The 17,789-nt window shown below is 36.0% G+C and overlaps 1 protein-coding gene across 1 annotated transcript in view; it reads right to left on the reverse strand.

The window, feature by feature from the left end:
* Positions 1 to 3,088: 3,088 nt before the first annotated feature.
* Positions 3,089 to 17,789, reverse strand: part of LOC126807825 (sperm-associated antigen 1) — a 36,106-nt gene continuing 21,405 nt past the window's right edge. The window contains exons 13-23 of the mRNA XM_050532665.2: positions 17,026 to 17,200; positions 15,535 to 15,615; positions 14,485 to 14,707; positions 13,721 to 13,828; positions 13,102 to 13,191; positions 12,180 to 12,293; positions 11,722 to 11,821; positions 10,467 to 11,279; positions 7,516 to 7,590; positions 6,212 to 6,307; positions 3,089 to 5,317 (exon numbers count right to left, since the gene is read on the reverse strand). Coding sequence (XP_050388622.2) covers positions 5,220 to 5,317; positions 6,212 to 6,307; positions 7,516 to 7,590; positions 10,467 to 11,279; positions 11,722 to 11,821; positions 12,180 to 12,293; positions 13,102 to 13,191; positions 13,721 to 13,828; positions 14,485 to 14,707; positions 15,535 to 15,615; positions 17,026 to 17,200 — 1,973 coding nt within the window. The 3' untranslated portion in view covers positions 3,089 to 5,219. The remainder of the gene's footprint in view (positions 5,318 to 6,211; positions 6,308 to 7,515; positions 7,591 to 10,466; positions 11,280 to 11,721; positions 11,822 to 12,179; positions 12,294 to 13,101; positions 13,192 to 13,720; positions 13,829 to 14,484; positions 14,708 to 15,534; positions 15,616 to 17,025; positions 17,201 to 17,789) is intronic.

Here is a 17,789-nt window from a genome sequence, read left to right on the forward strand (position 1 = left end):
GATTCAAGAGAAACAAATAATGGCTGTATATAATATATTATATTGTGAACAATGTATGATATATATTTGTGTGGGAGGAGATAAATACAACTTTAATACAGAAATGCATTTGAAAGATGACAAGGTGAATAGAATACAAACAAAATTAAAAAATTTCTTGCATCTCGGCAGGGTATCCCATAATAATAAACAACATAATAATATACTTCTAGAATTTTCTTAATCTATATATTTGCGTATCAACTTCTATATTCGCGTATCAACTTCTATATTCAGTCTATTTGCGTCAATTCTATTCACTGGTCACCAAAGACCATATGCTATCTATTTAGAAGATATTCAATCTTATGTAACTATACATGTACATACTCTATTAACTGGGGGACTTATTCACAAAATTTCAAACTAAAATAGTTTAAGAATCCAGCCATTTCATTGGCTTAAAGCTAAAAATTATCAGTTAGATTTTAAACTTCAGCCAATGAAAAGAGTGCTTAGTCGTTTAAATATTTTAGTTATCATGAATAAGGGTACAGTTCACCAAAAACCATTGTACATAGTAAAGCATAATTTCTTGTCAAGATAGGTTGCCAGGCAACGAGACACAGATTTCATAATGTAAAACTAGGTTGCCAGACAACAAAACATAGACATCATAATGTAAAGATAGGTTGCCAGGCAACGAGACATACAGATTTCATAATGTAAAACTAGGTTGCCAGACAACGAAACATACACATCATAATGTAAAGATAGGTTGCCAGGCAACGAGACATACAGATTTCATAATGTAAAAACTAACACAGTACATGCACCTTAATCTAAATATTTGCGTATTGGATAATTTATATATTTGGTATCAGTTTCTATATTAGTGCTTTGGAAACTACACACATGCATCAATTCTATTAATTACTCATCAAAAATCATCAAAGTAGGGCATCATTCCTCTCACATACAGATGATTTCATAGTTTAAATACTAAAACAACACATGATGAAAAACTAAATCTATGTATTTGTCACATATCTATTTCTGTACTCGGACTCCATGGTAACCCGTTCCAAGTAAGCTGAAAGCACACTTTGTTATGTCTATTCTGTACCTATCAGATCAAGCCAAACGATAAAACAATGCTGCCATTTTTTTAAGAAGAAGAGAAAAAAAAAGAATTCGCAATGCAACTGTATCAAAAGTCCAAAATCTAGTTCATTTTAGCTTTAAGTCCAAAATATAGATCCTTTCAACAATAACTCAAAAACATGTTTTTCTTAAAACTTAAATCAAAAACATAGTTCCTATTAGTCTAAGTCCAAAACATAGTTCATTTGAGCTGTAAGTCCCAAATATAGTCTCCTTTAGCTGTAAGTCCAATATATAGTTCCTTTCAGCAATAAGTAAAAAAAAAAAAAAAAAAAAAAAATAGTTTGTTTTACCTAGAAGTCCAAAATATAGTTACTTTTAATAATAAGTCAAATTATAGTTTCTTTCAGCAATAAGTCCAAAATATAGTTTCTTTCAACAATAACTAAAAAATATAGTACCTTTCAAGTCCAAAATATAGTTCCTTTTAGCTATAGGCTCAGTTCTGTTATTCAGCCATGTACATGTGTGAAAGATGGCCCTTATTAAATTCTAACATTTTAAACATACACTATTTAATATAAAACATATGCCCTGAGTCGCTACATGTATATTTATCGTCCCATTTAACAACCACCTTAGACGAGAGAACGAAAACTTGCTTAAAGCCATTATGTCCCCACCCTCTTTTGTTTATATTTGCCATTAGCTGAGAGCAAAATACATACCAGATATCAAAAACTTCAAACCCAGCTAATCGGTAGTTTCGTAGTTAAAAACAAACATGGGCTGCATTTTCAAGGGGGAAGAGTGAGTGAGAGAAATGGGGTTTAACGTCCACTTGACACAAACTAGGTCATTTTGGGACTAACATATAGTTCAATTTTATATCAATAATTTGCATGTGCATAGGGTTCTTTAGCAGTGGGAGGAAACCGAACGACCTAGAGATAACCCACGAGGTTGGACAGGCGACCTTACTATTTGTCACATACAAGCAGGGAATCAAAACCACGCCACTTGACTCAATGACAGACCTTGAGGTTTCACTCTCACGCATTAAACCACTAGACCCCCCCCCCCCCCCTCCAAAAAAAACCCAACATTTTCAAAGCAATACGTACTCGGATGTTTCGGACACATGGTCAACCCTATAAATAAGGCATGTCACAGACAATGTCCGGCACAGATTCAGGCTTTGTCAGGGTACAAAATCTCTGGTGCCTGTCATTTTGTCCGGCATGATTTGTTTTTGTTTTTGATATCTTTAATATCTGTCCAGCACAAAGTTCAAAATGTCCGGTATCAGCGGTATTTACCCAAACCCACCATTATTTTAACTCATATAATAATAATTTATATCAATATTTGACAATATACCGTTCTTTATGCCAAATTGTCTTTTTACTCTGTATTTGTTTAAAAAAATGACAGATTTATGAAAGAAAGAAACACAGTAGGAGTGTACGAGTTGTCAACATAACTACGTCATGATCTTAATTTACAAATTGTCAAACATAATTCAAAATACATTAATAACATATATATAAATTAAATATGGCACTATTAATATATTGCTACTTAAAGCAAGGCACTATAGATAGAAAACTGGCTTCAATTCAAACTAATTCTTATCCTTTGAAAGAAACCTCTAAATTTACTAGACGGTCAGTTTCTTGTGTATCATTACAATTAGCTTTATGTCCCCAGTTTTTGATCAGCACTATCTCGATTTATGTAGAAATCAACTAAAAAGTCTTCTTATTTGAAACTAGAAGTAATTAACGGAAATATTGGAAATTCAATAGGCTTCTTAGTTTCACTACTAATTCAAAAATATAAATATTCGGATCATGATTTATGTCGTGGAAATCAATAGGCTTCTTCATCTCATTAACATTAATATTTTTAATTTCTTTGAAATAATTATTTTTATTGCATGTACGTTGACTGGCAGTAACAGCTCTGGGCTAAACTTTTTCGATATGAAAAGTATTAAATTCCCGGTTTTAATTTCCGTGTTATGAAATTATAATTCTTATAAATAAATCTATGTAAAATTTTGATCAAGAGAACAAGTATTGAAATCTGAAAATAAAACCTTAAATTTGATCAAATTGAATGACTTTTGACAAAGGGAGAGAGAAACGGGGTTTAACGTCAACTCGACACAAACTAGGTCATTTTGGGACTAACACATGGTTCAATTTTATTCTAATAATTTACTTGCGCGTAGGGCTCTTTAGCAGTGTGAGGAAACCAGACGACCCAGAAAAAATCCACGAGGTTGGACAGGCGACCCTACTCCTTATCACGTACAACCACGGAATCGAAACCATGCCAGATGACTCAATGACAGACCTTACAATACTGCGCGCCCATGCTAACCATTTGGCCATCTCCCCCCCCCCCCTCTCCTTTTGACAAAGGATTAAATCTGATCTATAATTAATGATATACAAGATTATTTGGTCTATTCCCATACATTTGTTCCAGAAATACCGGTAATAGAAACATTTGTTCCATTCAGTAAGACTTTAAGCACACAAAGGTCCTAATAGAAATACCAGTAATAGAAACTACGCAAAACAAATCAAAAAGCAAATCAAAAAGCGAAAAAAAACCCCAACAAACCAAAAACAGAATTAGAAAATTTTAGAACAGTAAATAACTTAAATATTTTAAAGTCCTAGCCACAGTTCACAAAGTATTACTCAAAATTGTTCGCCTTATTTTAACTAAAATATAGCCCTTTATAAAACTTTTGTTGTTTTAATGTATCAAATACATCAATAAGAAACTATGTGCAAATTTTTGTGTTTTTGGATCAAAGATATTTCTTATAAACAGTGATTGAAAGTTGAGTAAATTCTTAACTTACAATTTGAGAATGCTTTGTGATCTTGGGACCTGGATGTGTCATTTTAAGTAATCTCTAACAGATATACAAGCCCTGTTCAGTATTTACAAACAAAGATATGGTCAATTGAAATTTCATCCATCTATGCTGTTCGCTATGCAATAAGCCACCCGCCTATTTGTTGTCTACGATAATTTATTGATAGGTATGTTATAAATTTGATTGAATCAATCTGAGAGATTATCTAGCTTTGGTATTTTGATTTTGTTTTCTTAATTAAATAATGAGTTAGCGTGGTTTTAGGCGTGAGAAATATAACATCTTAGCTCTTAACTACAAATACAAATGATACATTGATACCTTAAAATGTTACATGTTAGAATCTCTAGTGATAAAAATAAAAATCTCTTGGCGGGGTTTCATGATTTAAAAAAAATATTTGAATGACGCAAAAGTCGCACTTGTCCTAGATAATAGATGACCATATCCACGGTTGTCATGCTCAGGTCTAGCAACAGGTTGTCATGGTAACAGATGTCCAGAAGGCCGTGGAATGTTCCATGATAACAGTCTGCTGACAACATGTTTGTGTTTGAATCTGAGGAGCTGTGGAAGAAACCCTTGAACTCTGTACCCTTAAAGAAATATACATGGGGTAGGTAATAATAAAGTTGGTATGGAATTTACAAACAAGCAACTGAATTCAGTCAAAGCAACAAACTGACAAACCGTTTCTAACTCAAAGACTCTTCCACAAAATCTTGAATTCTGTACCCTTAGGTTCCGCATATGGTTTAGGTATTCGACAACAGTCCCCGAAAAAACCCACCCCAAAACAATCAACTTGGATGATGTTATGAGCTTTGTACCTTATTTTGAAAATACACACAAAATATTTCCTTCATCTGGGAATCTTCATTATTGGATAATGATGCAAATATTTTTTTCATTTAGAAGAGGGATTTTCACATCTATTTTTCTACATAATGATGAGTAAATGATGATATTGTTCCATTCACACAGAGGAGGGGAGGGGGGAAGGAGGAAAAGAAAAACCCAAGTTTCAAAAAATTCACTAACAATTCTGTTCACATCACTCTAATATTATATTCTGATTGAATTTGAATATAAATTACTTATAAATATTAACAATATAGTTATCATTTCATAATAGCACAACACTTTATATATATATACAGTGCTAGGTCTTTCATAGTCATAACAAAACTTCTCTACTTTCGATTTCAGCTGTACTTTTACTTTAGTTATCTTACTTTCACTTTATATTATAAGCCTTCTTCAACGCTTCTATATCACTAGATGAAAACTCGGTAGAAGCGGATTTTTCAAGTTTTGCAAAAGCACTTGATATGTCTGAAAAAGAAAATAAAGTGAAATGAAATGGGGTTTAAGGTCCAACTTTGACTTGGCTAAGGAAGATGGGCGTACAGTGTGCTATAAGAGACATTTAGCCCGGACAACGACACCACGGCCTACTCTTATATCAAATTATAAATAATAATCATAAGTGAGTTCTTATATTTAAACCGCCTAAAGATCTTTTTCAAGAATTTTCGGATAATTCCTTTTTGTGAACATAAGAACCTCATTTTTTTGTCCCATCCAAACGACTATACATTTTCCCTTGCCAGGTCCTCCGTCCTATATCGCTAACAAGGGGGAACACACCGGAAAATCCAGATGAACTTTTTCGGCCAGCACTGGTGTCGAAGACACAGCACCCCCAGGGTAGCACTGCTTGGGAAAGTAAAATAGCACAACTACAAGATACTCATAACAAAACACAACATAAGGTATATATGGATATAACTACTTCTCTGTTATTTAATAACGACGTTTCGTAACACATACAGGTCTGAAAACGTGACCTGTGTATGTTACGAAACACTGTTATTAAATAATAGAGAAGTAGTTATATCCATATCGTCGGGAAATTAGCCAAATACACTTTTTTCGCATTTTTAAAATCTCCCAATTAATATACACATTTCTGTCTAAGCTGTGTATCTCTACGCCAATTAGAACTGTTCTGGGTATCATGTGTCCAAATGTTGTATTTTGATTTGTGGAAATTTGGAAATGCAAAATTTTCAATTTCTTAATCTTTAGAAATTCTTAGATACACCCTTTTGCCACTTCACCGACGATATATGCCTTGTGTTGTGTTTTGTTATGAATAGTTAACCGTGCTTGTAGATGTTGTTTAAAGAACTACAAGATACCCAAGTTATATAGAACTATATTAACCTTTTATATCTTCTGTTGACAGAAACATGGAAACTGTAGAAAACCTTGGTACAGTTGATAAATGATGCAACATTTTATAACCGAGATCATTTTCACCTGAAAGAGACATAAAATCATCAGGTTAATATACAAATAAAATTAAATGAAATGGAGATTAACATCCTACTTTTGTGCACCAACTGGGCTAATGAAGACAGGCTCGCACAACATGTTGTGTATCATGAGGGAAAATCTTAAGCAGACAGCAAAGTTACTGCCTAATCTCTGAGAACAATTTGGCTGCATTATCCCTAGGCAGTAGCAGACTTGCTTTTAAAAACGGACTTTAAGAGTTGAAGAACAGGCCATGCTGTTCAAGACATTTTTAACTTATCTGATTAACGTTTTGAAGGGGTGTGTGGTACCAATTTACCTTTAGAAGGGGTGTACGGTACCAATTTACCTTTAGAAGGGGTGTATGGTACCAATTTACCTTTAGAAGGGGTGTACTGTACCAATTTACCTTTAGAAGGGGTGTACGGTACCAATTTACTTTAGAAGGGGTGTGTGGTACCAATTTACCTTTAGAAGGGGTGTATGGTACCAATTTACCTTTAGAAGGGGTGTACGGTACCAATTTACCTTTAGAAGGGGTGTATGGTACCAATTTACCTTTAGAAGGGGGTGTACTGTGCCAATTTCCCTTTAGAAGGGGTGTACGGTGCCAATTTACCTTTAGAAGGGGTGTATGGTACCAATTTCCCTTTAGAAGGGGCGTATGGTGCCAATTTACCTTTAGAAGGGGTGTATGGTGCCAATTTACCTTTAGAAGGGGTGTATGGTGCCAATTTACCTCTAGAAGGGGTGTACGTTACTAATTCACCTTTAGAAGGGGTGTACGGTACCAATTTACCGTTAGAAGAGGTGTATGGTACCAATTTACCTTTAGAAGGGGTGTATGGTGCCAATTTACCTTTAGAAGGGGTGTACGGTACTAATTTACCTTTAGAAGGGGTGTATGGTACTAATTTACCTTTAGAAGGGGTGTACGGTATTGTAGGTCCAATAAATATTAACAAAACGCACACATCCATGACTTATATATTTTTCCATAACAAATCAGTCAGTTTACAGCAACGACCCACTATCTTCCAAATGAAAATATATCAGCCCTTTCACTTATTTATCGGCACTGGGCTGACATGAATCTTAAACACTGGTGTACGGCACAACCTTACCGTTTTCCAACTGCCAAGGGATCTTTTATGTGCACACAAGACCAGTTTTTCGTCCAATCCAAACAAACAAGTATGCTACGAACTTACCTTTTGAGACAATGTCTTTGTGAATACATTTTAACATCGTAGTCAACATAGGACCTTCTAATTTATTAGTTAACACTGAAATATATATACCAAATATTCATAACATCACTAGAATCAACAAAAAGTTTAGAATCTGTTTTAATATAACCTTAATGTTAGGGAGGAATGAAATGGGGTTTAACGTCCTACAATCTGGTTAAAACACAGATCCTATTTCGTTTTATTTTTTATAGTCCAAAATTCGTTTTACTTGTCTTTACTACACTAGGATCTGGAAGAGTTGTTATTTAACTTGTGTTCTAAATGGTGTCGGAGATAAGCCAATGAAACGGTCTGTTACGGCGAGCTTTAGGCTTGTTTTGCATGGAACTGTGGGTAATCCACTAGTAACATCAATGCTGATTGGTTAATCAAATGTCTGACATCATAGGGTCATAAGTCGGTCTTTTGACCCCTGACGTGACTTATCGCTATAACCGGTCAGATCTTCATGTAGTGTAGGCCATCGAAAGTATAAAAAACGAAACGAAACGAAATATAGATCTGTATTTAATCAGATTGAATGTCCTACTGTTCTGCTCCGACAGGGCTAATGAAGATAGACAGGTATACGCCATACAGTGTGCTAATGAAGATAGACAGGTATACGCCATACAGTGTGCTATGAGGGAAAGTTGCCAGGACAGCGGCACTATGACCTACTCTTAGATCGAATTCCAACTGTCAAGGAATCTTTAACGTGCATGCCAATGTGTACACAGGACCTCAGTTTTTCGTCTCATCCGAATGACTAGACAGTTGTCCTTGTTAGGTCCTCCGTCCTGGGAGGAATGAATAAATGAAATGGGATTCAAATCCTACTTTTCTGCTGCATCCATGCAGGAGGCGAGGGTTGCATCCATGCAGGAGGCGAGGGTTGCATCTGCGCAGGAGGCGAGGGTTGCATCCGTGCAGGAGGCGAGGGTTGCATCCGTGCAGGAGGTGAGGGTTGCATCCGTGCAGGAGGCGAGGGTTGCATCCGTGCAGGAAGCGAGGGTTGCATCTGTGCAGGAAGCGAGGGTTGCATCCGTGCAGGAGGCGAGGGTTGCCTAGTGGTCAATTGTGTTTATGTGAAATATAAGGTCTGTGATTGAGTCATTGTGAGAGAGATACACTGGGGTTAACATCCACTCAACACAAACATTTTGGAACTAAAATACGGTTCAATTTTATTTTGATAATGCACTTGAGCATAGCAGTCTTTAGCAGTGGGGGAAAACCGGAGGACCTGGAAAAAACCCACAGGGTTGAACAGACGACCCTACTCCTTGTCATGCACAAGCGGGGAGTTGAACCCACACCACTTGACTCAATGATAGACCTTGTGATTTAACACGTACACTTTAAACCAAATCGGCCACCCAAATTATATCTAAAAGAGACATGAGAGATAATAGTTGCCACATCGATTGTTCGATAGTTTTCAAATTTTTAATTATTGGAATGGTTTTGAAGTACAGTAGAATCTGCATTAAGCAGCCACCCAAGGGAATTTTCACAACTGACCGCTTAACGGGAGTGGCCTCTTAATAAAATCTCGTTGCTTTTTGTGCCGACATAAATTAAATATTACGCTTGGATGCATTGGAAGCGGTAAATTTGGCCGTCGCTGAATCTTGCGCCGAACGAAAATTCTTTACTCAAATCTGTAAACTTGTCATTTTGTACCAACCTTCGATACTACTGTCTACCATTGTGATGCATTCGATAATATTTATCCATTTTTGTGAAGAAAATTGATGAATTCATTTTATTTTATCAAAAAAGCACATGAACAAAAAACATCGCTAATTTTATCACCTATTTACAGGGGGTGTAACTCTGTATGTAATGTAGTGACCGCTGGCGACGTTAGAGGAGTGACCGTTGAATAAAGAGATGAAACAACAGAATTTCTACGGGGGGAATTTATCGTGACCGCTTACAAGGAGATGTCGCTGAATAGGAGTGGCTGCTCATACAGATTCTACTGTATTGTCAGATTTCTAGAAGTTGTAAATCTTTCGAATAAAGCACATTTCCCATATATTTGTATATTTTTTAAAATGAAATGGCATTTAATGTCCAACTATTCTGCCTCAACTAGTCTACTCAAGATGAGCATATGGCTGCCATGTACTATGAGAATTATTTGGCCTAGACAGCGGTACGACGGTATACTTTTATTTTGAATTCTAATTGTCAAGGATTATCTTCTGTACATGTCAACAGGTAACGGGAGAGAGAGAGAGAGAAATGGGGTTTAACGTCCACTCGACACAAACTAGGTTATTTCGGGACGAACATTTGGTTTAATTTTATTTACATAAATCGCTTGCGCGTAGGGGTCTTTAGCAGTGGGAGGAAACCGGAGGACCCGGAGAAAACCCACGAGGTTGGAAACAGGTAACGGACCCTTGTTTTGTTGGTGTCAACTGAAGAACTAGACATTGCAGGGACCAATCTAATTAAAATACACATCTATATTTCGTTTTATTTTTTTATACTTTCGATGGCCAACACTACATGAAGATCTGTTCAGTTGTAGTTAAAGGTCACGTCAGAGGTTGTATGAGCAGCTTTTCACCCTATGAAGTCAGACATTGATTAATCAATCAGTATTGATATTCTAGTGGTTTACCCACAGCTCCATGCATCGCACGCCAAGAAGTCGAAGTAACAAATGGTTTCATTGGCTAATCCCTCAATTCAACCAGAACGCAGGTTATATAACAAGTCTTCCAGATCATAGTGTTTGAAAGACAAGTAAAACGAAATTTTGAACTATAAAAAACGAAACGAAATAGGATCTGTGTTTTAATCAAATTGGTCACTGAGCAACAATGGCTCTGGTTTCTTTTAGAATATAACTCCTAGTTCATTCAATACAAAATGGATGGTTGGGTGGAATTGTGGGACATATCTATATTTACCTTTAGGTAATTCTTGTGGAGGCACTTGTCGTAAAAGATCGGTGTAGGGCTCAGATTGTTTTGATGATTTCAATGAGTTCCAGGCCGTCATAAATTCATATGGTGTGGCTTTTATCTTTTTCGGATCGATGGATGACGTTTGCATCTGACCCATGACGGGAGAACTTTCTTTCGATCCCTGTTTCTGTTTCTTCTTCTTGGTGGATTTTGACTGAGCAGCACTATCAGTGGGGGATTGAGCATCTGTTTCCGTCTTAGGGGAAGCCTCTGATTCTGACGATTTTTTGGAATCCGCCTTTGACTTTTTTGAGGATTTTGACTCTGTTTCTGACCCATTTTTGCTATCTTTTTTCAACGATTTTGAGTCAGATTTCTGTGATTCGGATGACGTCCGTTCCTTTTTCGTTGCTTTTCCATCTGTTTTCGTCACTTCAGCTTCTTCCTCTTCTACTACTGTTTCGCCAGTTTTCTTTGCTTTCGCTTTTGCTCGTCTTTTCGCCGACTTCGATAATGGTGCCTCGGGCTGCTTCGGTTCTAACCAATCCAAATCTTCTTGTATCTTCTGCATCTCGTCCTCTTTTGACACAACAGGTGATTTTGCTGATGATTTATTTACTGTTGTCTGCAGAGGTTCGTCGTTCTTGCCTTTGTTCTTTTTATTCTTAAACGTCCTTCCCGTATCTGTTGGTTCTTCCGATGACTTTCTAGAATCTCTCCCCGATGATGATTTCGCGCCTTCTGATCTGTTTGCCTTTGAAGATTTTTGAGTAGATTTTGATTCTGGCTTGGTATCTGGGACGGCTTCTTCTAAAACTTAAACAAACAAAAACAACAATATATGACCACATTTCAATGTGGGCGTATAAAAATAGAATAAAATTTGAAAGCTGCTGACTGCGTCTCAACAAAAAAAACTAATTCATTTCACGAATAACATATGATGCCATTTGCAATATTTCGCTTGAGCACAGTTGGAGAATACTGGAGAATCCAGACTAAATTTAACGATAAAATGGATAATCGAAACTTAGTCTCAGTTGTCCAGTACCATTACTATCATAATAAACAATCTACGCTGCATTTTCAAACAGTGCTAACTTCACACAGAATAAAGTAATTTGAATAATATTTTCAATATATTTTTTTTATAAAATTATTATAGCAAGAACAGCCGGCGTTTTATCTAAATGTTACATAATGCATTTTAATTAATATTTTCCATTTTTGGACGACAAAATTCTTTTTATCAAAATACCTTTTTTAACATCCGCTGTGATTTCTTCTATTGTACGTGGCTTCTTCTTCGCATTTGTCTGCTCTGCTGGGGGTGTATTTTCTTTTATAAAATTCAATTCCTATAAAAAACACAAGATATTTATAAATATCAATTCCTACAGAAATTTATAAATATCAATTTCTACAAAAATCCATAGGCAATGTAAGACCATTAAAAAAACAAATATTTTTGTTCTTGATGAAAAATGCCAGTCCAAACATGTTTAGTCCAAACATGACATCCATGCCTGGATGAAAACCTCAACTTGTCGTCTCATCGGTTCACTAATAGCCCGATCTATTAAATGGGCAAATGGGTCAATTCCCGATAAAGAGAAACCTCAACTTCAACACAATAACAGTATCCGGATCCAGAAATCTAATAAGAACTTCTGAAGACACCCGCCCCCCCCCCAAATCCCAATCTATTTCACTTACCTCTTTATATATTTTTCTAACAGCATCAAATTCTTTCTGAGCTGCTGTATTTTTGGGATCTAATTTAAGGACTTGCGAAAGATCCTGAAGACAATCTTTATAATGTTTTAACATCTAGAAAAAAATAAAATCAATCAGACTTAGAATGACATCGTTTTAAAACTTAACTTGACCTCGGTTTTATAATACCATCCAAATGCCTACCAGTTAGTCTCTCAAGCACCACCCCTGATCACGGAAGGCCCTGGCTGTCTGCCAACACTTCTCTCATTTCCAGGTTTCAAAAATTCGGTTCGTCCATCGAATGATTAGGCATATTTTCCTCAGAGTTATCCCCCCTCCCCTGCCAAGTGAACTCTGGGATGGGAAAATCCTAATAGTTCTCGACTTCCAGGAGTCTAGAATTTGGTTGGACCTTGCCTGTTTCGTCCATCGAATGATTAGGCATATTTTCCATATCAGCCTCACAGTTATTCCCCCCCCCCCCCCATGTCAAGTGAATTCTGGGATTGGAAAATCTTAATGGTTCTTCCCTGTTTTATGTAAATATAGGCGATTGATACTGAATAGCACGGCACGGGTACAGCCATTAACTGGAAGAGAGACATCGAGACAGAAATGAAGTTTAACATCCACTTGACACAGACTAGGTCATTTCAGGACTAACACATGGTTCATTTTATTTCAATAATTACCTTGCGCATAGGGGTCTATAGCAGTGGCGGGAAACCGGAGGACCTGGAGAAAACACATGAGGCTGGACAGGTGACCCTATTCCTTGTCCTGTACAATCGGGGAATCGAAACCACGTCAGCTGGCTCAATGACTGACGTTATGATACAGCGTACACGCGCTAACTATTCAGCCATCCAACCCCCCCACAGACAACAGTCACAAATATAAGTATAGATTCAACACAAACCTTATTTGCCAGAGCTCTTCTATATAGAGCTTTACAATTTGTACTATCGAGTTCTATCGCTCTATCACAATCCCTAGCAGCTTCCGCAGGCTGAAATAATAACATTTATAAATCAATCAATTTAAATTTGAAAACAAGTTACAACAATTTCTACATATTGTTCTTGGCATTTTCAAAATTGGAAGAGTGCTCTTCACGTATTACGTGGAAAATTTGGATATTATGAGGCTAGATTTTGTCAGGATAACACTATTTCTGCCTACTTCAAATTCCAACCAATCTGTACACTACACTAGATTTCATAATCTGGCCCCAAGTTCACAAAACATTCTCAAACTTAAGTTAAGAATTTACTCAAAATTGTCCGCCTTATTTGAACTAAAACATAGCCCTACATAAAATTTTTGTTGTTTTATTGTATCAAAGACATTAATAAGAAACTATCAAAGATATTTCTATCAAAGATATTTCTCATAAACAGTGATTGAAAGTTAAGTAAATTCTTAATATAAATTTGAGAATGGTTTGTAAACTCTGGGCCTAGTTTCATCTGAAGACAAGAACATATCGTTCTGTACAAGATATATTAAATATTATCTATATATTCACTAGAACTAACCTGATTTAGTTTGAGGTAACAATGAGCTCTATTGGTATAACCCACAGGATTATCTGGACACTGTTTTATACATATATTATAACATTCAACAGCTTTTATAAACTCACTCTATAAAATAATAACATATTTATTATAACATTCAACAGCTCATATATATTATAACATTCAACAGCTTTTATAAACTCGCTCTATAAAATAATAACACATTTATTATAACATTCAACAGCTTTTATAAACTCGCTCTATAAAATAATAACACATTTATTATAACATTCAACAGCTTTTATAAACTCGCTCTATAAAATAATAACACATTTATTATAACATTCAACAGCTTTTATAAACTCGTTCTATAAAATAATAACACATTTATCATAACATGAAATGAAATGAAATAGGGTTTTAAGTCCTACCGGCCTCTCTGACTGGGCTAATGAAGACTGGCATACACCATACAGGGTGCTATGAGGGAAATTTTGCCAGGGCAATGGCACTATGACCTACTCTTCTATCTAATTCCAACTGCCAAGGGATTTTTTACATGCATGTCAATGTGTACATGGGACCTCAGTTTTCCGTCTCATCCAAACGATTAGACAGCTGTCCTTGTCAGGCCCTCCCCGTGTGTCAATTTGGAACACTCTGTACTCAAAATCGATACCCTCCCCCCTCCATTATATATCTAAAATTATATCACCAATTATATATGAGAAAATGCAACTGTTTAACTGTTTTTAAAAATTAAAAAAATTTGCAATAAGAACCTTTTGAACGTGACTATTGCCTAACTTTTTGCATTCTTCAAATTCTAGATCGGGATTAGGTAGTTCCTCTGGTGGTGGACTAGATTCGCTGGGGAGAACAGACGGGGAACTTGTAGTGCCATCTAGAATTATCTCTGGTATTTCCCAGGATAAAGCTGTGACCATGGGAGGTAACTTTTCCCTCCAAGTTGGACCGTCTAATTGTTGTAATATATTTTGACACCTGAAAATAAAAAGATGTTTATAAAGACAGGTTGTCGAAACAGCAACTCAGTCGTCCCAGGACTCCATAAGTTGTCAACAGTTTTTTTTTATCTTTTGTAGGTAATCAACACAAACTAGGTCAGTTCAGGACTAACACATGGTAAAATTTTATTCCAATAATTCACTTGTGCGTAGGGGTCTATACCAGTAGCAGGAAACCAGAGGACCCGGAGAAAATCCATGAGGTTGGACAAGCGACCCTACTACTTGTCACGTACAAGCGAGGATTCGAAACCACGCCAGTTGTCTCAATGACAGACCTTATAATACAGCGCGCACGTGCTAACCACTCGGCCATCCACCCTCCCTGATATATTTAGATTTCAATGGTTTCTGCCAAGCCGTTTAACAGAAGGGGATGTATTTTTAACAGCGTGTTGTGTTGCACATACTGACTCTAGTGAGTTAAACAAGGTCTTATTTTCTCACTAAAATGTTCCTTTACATTGTACAGGTGTTCACAGGGACTGACACAAGACCATTTAGAAGTAAAAAGTTTGCCCAGTAACATTGAATGGGGCCTATTTTAGTTTCGACCAGGATTCAATATGATGGATACTGAACGTACAGGGCGAGTGTAATGAGACCAACGTTCAGAGCTGAACTAGGGTATATCCATGATCTGGAAGTATCATAGCTCTGAAACTGGAAATGGTAGGCGAATGTCACAAGGCCTACCGATCCAAGCTACCCCTATACACCAAATTTCAGCCTCGGGAACAGCCCTAGTATAGCTGCCAACAGACAGACAAATGACAGTTACAAATATTAATAAAAGATATTCACCTGGATGCACCTGATAGAGCTAAGACTACTGATGAGTCTATACTTAATATATGTTTATAATCTACATAGGCTTGACTATATCTGAAAAAAAATATACAGTGTATTCATAAAAACTTATATCGAGTATGTTGATGTATCACGATTCACATTCTCACAATTAAGTATTGAATCGTTAGACGCTGAATCGATGTATCCTGATTTTTTTCATGTTTTTTGTTGCTTCAGTAAGTACCCTGTCGCTTTTCATTATCCACATCACACATTATCCATAGGTACACATTATTTGATCCACATTAATATTGTTACATAAATCACTTTTATTTCTTTGACATCCGCAGGACTAAAAATATCAACTATTCATTTATCCTGTTTTCTTGGTAAATACTGCCTTGATTATAAATCGTGATACAAATCGAATCGTAGCACCTGAATTGCAATTCGTACCGTATTGTGACTACAGTAGCAATACGCAGCAGATACCCCTGATAATAAGTTGGAATTAGGCCTTAATAATTCTGAGATATATCTTGGCTCATTTTGGGATTTGAACGTGGGATATTCTAGACAAGAGTACACTACCCTGGCGACCCCCTAATTCTAGCCAAGAGTACACTACCCTAACTGTTTTATTACCCTGGCGACCCCCTAATTCTAGCCAAGAGTACACTACTCTAACGTTATCAAAGATGAGTTTCATATCCAAGATGAGATTAATATTATCTCATAAACATGCGTTAATCCATAATGAGTTTTATATTAACATTGTAAACATGCGTTAATCCATGATGAGTTTTATATCAACATTGTAAACTTACATTAATCCAAGATGAGTTTAATATTAACATTGTAAACTTAAGTTGATAAATAAATCTGTTAATTACATAACACCTTTTGAGAAACTAAACAATTATAAACCCAACACTCATTAAATAAGCCCCAAGGAAGAGTGGCACCGCCCTGCTATTCAACCGGACAGAATGACCAGACCAATACAAACGACCAAATTACTATATATATGTACATAATATATGTTTCCGTTCACTCTGTCTGATCTGTCATAATGTTTACATGTCTGTCCCAATGTTCGACCACATTTATGTCTGTTTTGTAAAAGTCCACTTTCACCTACTAATTCATGTCTCTTGCTGTTACCTATTGTCTTTTGTACATATATACAAAAACCTAATCATCCTATTTTCCACTAAACACATTGTAAATTATTGCACCTTGTACAAATAACATGTTATTGTCTGCGATATCACCTCGGTGGAAGCGGACGTAAAATACAACTAACAAACAACAACATATCTAATCTAGACAGACCATTTAAACTAGTTGACAGTAGGAACCCAATATTTTTTGCCATAATTCTCAACAAATTTACCTATAATGGTTTTAAACTAAACATTAAATACAGAAACTACCCCTAAAACTACAGGATACCTGAGATGTAGTGACGTAGATGAGTTTTATATAAACTTGCCAACTTACTTTTCTAAATGTTCACATGCTGCCGCCCGCCTGAGTAATGGTTTAACCATATGAGGAATGATATCCAGAGATCGTTGACAATCAGTAATAGCCGCTTTACAATGACCTGTCTTCAGATAACACGCTGCACGATTACTGTACATTAATGATAAATTCACTAGTTGATGGATCACATCTATAAATAGAACAAAAGATGGGGTACACATGGATCTCATCTATAAATAGATTTATATCATAGGAGAGAGAGAGAGAGAGAGAGAGAGAGAGAGAGAGATGGCACCTGATAATCTATGTCTGACAAAGTCTATGACAGATGCCTTATGTCATAAACATATCCCAAAAGACAAGTAGGAGATTTTATTTATCACCCAACCCTTTCTTACGCCCACTAATAAGTAAATATAATTCTTTGGTATAGATTTAATAAATTTCATTACATTATGGTGTAGTGATACTGCTAAAGTCATCCAATGATTTCCACATTGAAAACATGAATTATTTGTCAATTTAAATCAACACTGATGTTGTGATCTTATCGATGAAAGCATGTGCTTCTGATATCCAATATTTATTGTTTCACAATGTCAATCCTTCAGGTACCACAGAATATACTTTTAAACATACATTATGCAAGAGCTAAATCTGATTATTGCAAGTCTTAATTTAGGCTTCAGATGTTATAGAAATTATAAATTAGATCTTTATTTAAACAACAAGACCAAAATCAACTCTGTAGACCCACGGATGGCTCGGCTACAGCTCGG

Source organism: Patella vulgata, chromosome 9 (assembly GCF_932274485.2).
Source record: "Patella vulgata chromosome 9, xgPatVulg1.2, whole genome shotgun sequence".
Lineage (NCBI taxonomy): Eukaryota > Metazoa > Mollusca > Gastropoda > Patellidae > Patella > Patella vulgata.